The sequence below is a fragment of the Triticum dicoccoides genome, chromosome 7A, assembly GCF_002162155.2.
Source record: "Triticum dicoccoides isolate Atlit2015 ecotype Zavitan chromosome 7A, WEW_v2.0, whole genome shotgun sequence".
In the NCBI taxonomy this organism is placed as follows: domain Eukaryota; kingdom Viridiplantae; phylum Streptophyta; class Magnoliopsida; order Poales; family Poaceae; genus Triticum; species Triticum dicoccoides.
The window spans coordinates 482739813-482745866 of record NC_041392.1 but is presented as its reverse complement, the minus strand read 5'-3'; the positions used below and the strand labels follow the sequence as shown (position 1 = coordinate 482745866).

General features: G+C 44.6%; 1 protein-coding gene across 1 annotated transcript; it reads right to left on the bottom strand.

The window, feature by feature from the left end:
- Window positions 1–5408: 5408 nt before the first annotated feature.
- LOC119331910 lies at window positions 5409–5935 on the bottom strand. The gene has a single exon (XM_037605089.1). The coding sequence runs from the start codon at window positions 5858–5860 to the stop codon at window positions 5558–5560; it is 303 nt and encodes a 100-aa protein (XP_037460986.1). The 5' UTR covers window positions 5861–5935; the 3' UTR covers window positions 5409–5557.
- Between the last annotated feature and the right edge of the window lie 119 nt (window positions 5936–6054).

The window sequence follows — 6054 nt, the reverse complement described above, 5'->3', positions numbered from 1 at the left end:
TAGACTCGGTTTATCTTTTCGGTTTAGGATAGTTTTCTGATAGCTGTCATGTATGTTTTGTGGTGTGCAGTGGGCGTGGTCCGTGCTGCCTCAGGGTGGCTCAGTTGTGGAGATGGTCACTTGTGCACTGGCCTGGGGCCCAACCCGATCTATTCGCTCCATCGATGGAGCTAGGTCGCCACGGTATCCGGCAACGGAGCGGAAGCAAAAAGTGGTGTGGCGGGCCGAGGGTGGATGGGGACGGTCCTAGTGGTGGCATGGGTGCTCAGGCATTTGTGATGGCTGTAGAATTTAGTTGTGGTGGTGTTGTGCCTATGTGTGGACTTGCCTCCAAGATGTCATCGTGGCTCGATCAAAGACTCAAATTTGGCGGCCATGGTCTGCTACTCTTAGTGCGATGCAGGAAATGTCTCACTTTCAATTCGCAGTGGCTTGGCCCTCGGGGCTTGGGTAGGTGGAAGGCTTAGGTATCTAGGCAAAAACCTTGTTTTCCGATGGGGATCGATTGGTACCGACGATGATGGTGGTGGCACCCTCTTCCTTTGGAGCACCTGAAGGTGTCTCCTCTTCACTAGACCTTGATTAGCCGTTTCTAGGTTTGTCATTGTGGCTTTTGATGTGGTCGGCTTTTTCCCAATGCTTACAGTCTTCGATGAGGTTTTACGCCGGTGATGATAATGTCTACATGCTTCATTTTTCTTTTTTGAAGGTGTCTACGAAGAGCTTGTTTATTTCTCTTTGGATTGTGGCATGTTAACTAGGATGTCAATTTTATCCATGGGTTTGAATATCCAGGCATGTGTACGATGTTTTATCGAAAGGCAAAATCATGGGTAACCTGGTTAGTCATGGGTCGGAGTATGGATAGTACTTCTTATGCATGGGTTGGAGCATGGCTAGTACTTCTTGCCCATGGTTCGCCCAATTAATATTTAAATAAGTAAATAAATATTTCTTTATTACATGTGCTTTGTGGACCACAGAAGATGTATAACACACATAATTGTATACTCTAATTCCTAATTGTAATACCCTGTAGTTGTGGTATAAGTAATTCGTTAAGCTTATTTTCTATTCCATGGCTTACCCATGGTTTAGGAAATTCAGAAACATAATTTAAATATATCATTACATTTTTAAATTCCTAACCTTTTCTTCATAATTATGAACATTTACTAAAACATTGAAGATTTTTCAAATAAAAATATTCATCTAAAACAATGAACATTTAATTAGCGATCAAGTTTTAAAAATTTTGTACAACTATAAAACTTATGATTTTTTTTAGAATTCATGAATATTTTTAAAATATTTTAAAAGAATGTTTTAAATATACGAACATTGTTTAGATACTCGATTTTTTTTGAAACATTGTGAACATTTTTTAAAATTCACAAAAAATTAAAATTTGTGTGTTTCTTTAATTATTTAAAAAGTGCTTTAATGAAATGTCAGTTCCTAGTTCCTATACTGTCCTGCGAGACACATGATTTGGCTAGACCCGTAGGCCTCCTTTGGTTTGTAGATATTTTGTAGAAACTCTATAGGATAGGATTTGCAAAGGAAAAATTCCTTTGAAGCCCTTTGATTTATAGGAATGGAGTCCTATTTCTATATAGGATAGGAATCAATCCTTCACATTTTAGAGGAAAAAAACATTAGCCTAGACTCAATGAAAAATTCCTATCCTATCAATCAAATGACATCTCTTTCTCTATAGGAATTAAGATGCATGTCATTTCAGTTCCTATAATTTTTCTATTTCTATAAAATTCTTATTCTATGAACCAAAGAAGGCCTTAGGGTCTACTTCAAAAAAACCTTAAAGTCCCTAGTTTATTCTAGAGGCTCAATATAATTTTATTTCAAGTCTACTATCAGTTAACAACCGTTAATTAGTAGCCTTTAAAAAATTTAACCCTTAATTGTTAAGTATTAATAAAATTTTAGTACGGGCTTCTAGAATAACTTGGGAAAAAAGGCAACTTATTTCCATAGCTGACAATAAGCTAAAAAAGAGACTGAAAGGAGGCAACTTATTTTAACAACCGACAATAGCCCCAAAAGAATTGACCCTTATCAATTATAAGGATAGTGTGAGTCAATTAAGTCCTCTATTTCTAGAGCATAATAATCATATAAAATAGCCGATGGCAACCAGACATTCATGTTGAGCTTAGTAATTACTCCAAATACATTCATTTGAGATAAAACCGATAAAGCATATAAGGATAGCCTGGAGCAACCAGGCATTCAAGCTGCACAATGAATGCTAGAGAGCTTAGTAATTGTGTACGCTAGGCTTTTAGGCTGCATAAAAATATGCTAGGCTGCATCCTACATTGGAGAGCGAGCCTAGTAATTGTGCACACTAAAGATCTTAGTACTCCCTCCTTTTCAGTTTATAAGGCTCAATTCAAAAATCTCACCAACCAAGGTAGATGATGAGTGGTGAAATATTTTTTGCAATTTGCAAAAGCACTCAACTAATGATCTTGTTTTCCTCAAAAAATTATGTTTACGAATGCATTAATTGCAATGCATGCATGCATAAAATGCATGCATTGATCAATTTTCTCTTAATCTTTGCATGCAATGATTTAATGCATCTTAAAGTCTGAACATGTGATAGGGAACAACCAAATTGAGCCTTATAAAATGGAAAAACTAAAATTTTGAGATAAACCCTATAAACCGGAAAGGAGGAGTACTAGAGAGCGAGCTTAGTAATTGTGTATGCTAGAGAGCTTAGTAATTATAATTGTGTATCCTAGGCTGCACAAAAATATACTAAGCTGAAGCCTACATTGGACGCTAGGGAGCGTTCGCATCCTTATCGTCGTGTATATCTTTTTTCTGTTTTTGGGGGCCCGATTCTGTACATCCTTCCCGTAGTATAAAATGACATCCTTATCCTGGTGTATATTTTTTTTCTGTTGTTGGGGGCTTGACTCTGTACATTCTTTCCGTAGTGTAAAATGGCATAGCTTTGTGCCTCTTTCCTTTTTTTTTAGAAAAGAGGGATGACCCCCGGCCTCTGCATCCGGGAGATGCATACGGCCATATTATTGATTATTCTCGAGGACCTTACAAAGTATTACAACAATAAGTCTGAATCCACCATCTTGGCAACACATGCCACTACTCCTACCCAAAATGATGAAGGGGTGCTAGCTAGGCCACTACCCGAACCACTCACCTAAGCCTAACATCAAAAGCCGGAAACCGAAACATATTCGGAATCCCCAGCCGAGCCACATACTGGGTCTGGGGCATAATCCGGTCAGACGCACTCGTGTGTCGTCGCCACCATCTTCCGCAGGTCCATCTTCAGATCATATCGAGGTTTCTACCTTATCTGGCCATTCAGCCATCGGCGTCACCATGACGCCAGACAGCAACCTCCTCCTGCGCGAGTTCATCTCCGCGCATCGGGCGGCGAACCTCCACAGCGCCATGCCGCCGATCCTCGCCGCCATCAATGAGTGAGATGAAGTACCGCTCCACCACGGCAAGTACATTAGTGCTAAGCGAAACGGCTCACAACCGCAAGTCATCGGACGAAGGCGAAGATCCATGGAGAAGGCCAAAAGGGGCATAGCCAAAGCAGTGGTCAGGGATTGGACCGAGACCACGGCAGCCGCCACTGATAAGAACAGGCTACCTCACACCGTCACCACGCCACCAGCAGCTCCACCCCACACGAGCAATCCCCGGAAGACGCCTTCAAGAAGGATCACGGCACCGGATGCCGCCATCGACCATGCAAGGGGAGGGCAGGTCTTCACCTGTGCTCGAGGGAGAAGTGGGAGGGGAGAACCACACCAAAGCCTCCAGGAAGGACCACGGCGCCGAAGACGTCGCCTTTGGTGAGGCCGCCGCGCCGGCCAGGGGTTTCCCCCGGAATCACGCCCAACCACCAGATCCGTCCGTCCAGATCCCCCAAAACGGCGACGAAGCCACCAGGGGCTGGAGCAGGGCGCAGATCGGAGCAGATCACGGGCAGGAACGGAGCTTCTCCAGGAGCGCAGGACGACCCACGCGGGGGCGCCGCCTCTCCATCGCCCGCCACCCCCCCGCCGACCGCACGGCCAGGGAGGCAGCCCGCCAGCACCTACCGGCGCAGCCCGCCGCACCGGCCACGCCGGACACCGCCCATCGGAGCCGCCGCCCCGGACGCCGTGGCCCTCCGCGAAGGCGAAGCCACCAGATCCCCGCCGCCACCTTCATTGCTGTCGTGCGGCCGGGCCGGCGAGCACCTCAGGCGGCGGCGGAGGGAATGCGTTTCTGACGGACCTGGCTGAGAGTGTTTTAAATTTCGTGCAAGCCAATTTCTACATGCAACTCAGACAATCAAACTGCTCAGCATTTAGCCGTCAAAGTTTGGTTAGACTTGATACAGCCTAACTTAGTTAGGCTTGTTGCAGCCTAAGCCTATCAAACACCTCATAGCCTGCACAAGAACATGTAACACACTGGAAGAGAACATTTCGTTCGAAAACTACTTTAATCATTTAGAGCATTGTTAATAATATAGCCAGTTACTGGTATGATGCTGGATAACGTCATGTCATATATAGTCATCTATAGTCATTCATATAAATATCTATAGTCATTCATGTAAATCATTTAGAGAATTCAAAATCTCTTTTAACTATTTAAGCATGATTGTTAATACAACCAGTTGCTTGCTATATGATATTATCATGTTATAAGTATATGGTTATCTTTTATAGTCATTTATGAAACAAGGTTGAGTACTACTTTATTTCAGCTTTCTTCATATTTATTATAGCTGTCATACTTTGTTTCACCTTCTATCCATCTCTTTCGTGCTTTCTTCATATCTATTATAGCTGTCATACTTTGTTTCACCTTCTATCCACCTCTTTCGTTTCATATTTATTGTATTTTTTCTTCATTTTTATTGCATTTTCTTCTCTCTATCTCATTTTTCATACTTATTCATTAATTTTTCTTCATATGTATTGCATTTTCTTCTCTCTTATCTCTTTTTTCATACTTATTAATTTTCTTTTTTGTACTTACTCCAACTATTTTTGCCCACTTCCACCGACGGAAGTTATGTAAGCAGGCTATAAGTCCATTATTATATTCGCTCTTCATCATTTTCTTATGTCTCTGCTCCACATAGACATCATTTTCTTATGCCTCTTCTCCACATAGAGGAAAATATCGTGCAAGTGTAAGTAAGCTATAAGTCAATTATTGTACTCGCTCTCGGGGCGATTTACTTACACTTGACTTATGTCTCTGCTCCACATAGACATCATTTGCTTACTTGCTATCTTTATAAGGAAATAAAGATGATAAGTCCAGCTAATTGATGCACCAACACTGTGGTTCATTTATTTTCTACAGCTCCGCTTATGCAGGGTGAAACTTAAGACAAAAGCAGCTAGCTGGTGCTTCTCACACGGTTGACATCAGATGGTACATAAAACATACAACAGCGGCCGTCCGGCCGGCCGGTGGCCTCGGCAACTTTATTTCTAGGTAGCTCTACATCGCCGTGGTACTACGGCTAGCTAGCCAGCTACTGGCGCCCGAGCTGACGTCCACCGGCGCCCATTCCCTGCCGCGCCTGCGCCCGCGGCTCCTCCGCCCCGGCCTTCCTCCCTTCCTCCTCCCCCAGATCACGCCGCGGCTGCTGCTGCTGCTGGTGCGGCGAGGCGTCGGCCACGTGCCGCGCCTGGGCGAAGAGGTCGACGGGGTCGGAGTCGGCGATCTTGCCGCCCTCCAGCGGCGAGCCATTGAAGTAGCCGGTCCTGAGCTCGTCGTCCACGGTCAACCTCGCCTGGGCCGTGCCGTGCTTGATGTCCTCCTTGCTCGTCGCCATGGCTCTCGCTGATGTGCCTCGCTACGGATGAGCTGAGTGCCTGGTGCGGGTGTGTCTCTGTCTCTCCGATCCGTGTACGCCTCGTCGTCCTTGCGGTGCACTGCGCTATTAGAAGTGAGGTAAGCTGGCGGTGAAGCTCGCGTGAAGAGGACACGCCGCACCGTGACGTGGCTGCATGCATGCCATGCTAGCTC

Excerpts from the sequence above, each read along its gene's own strand:
- LOC119331910 (XM_037605089.1), bottom strand. The coding sequence starts at position 5,860 with ATGGCGACGAGCAAGGAGGACATCAAGCACGGCACGGCCCAGGCGAGG.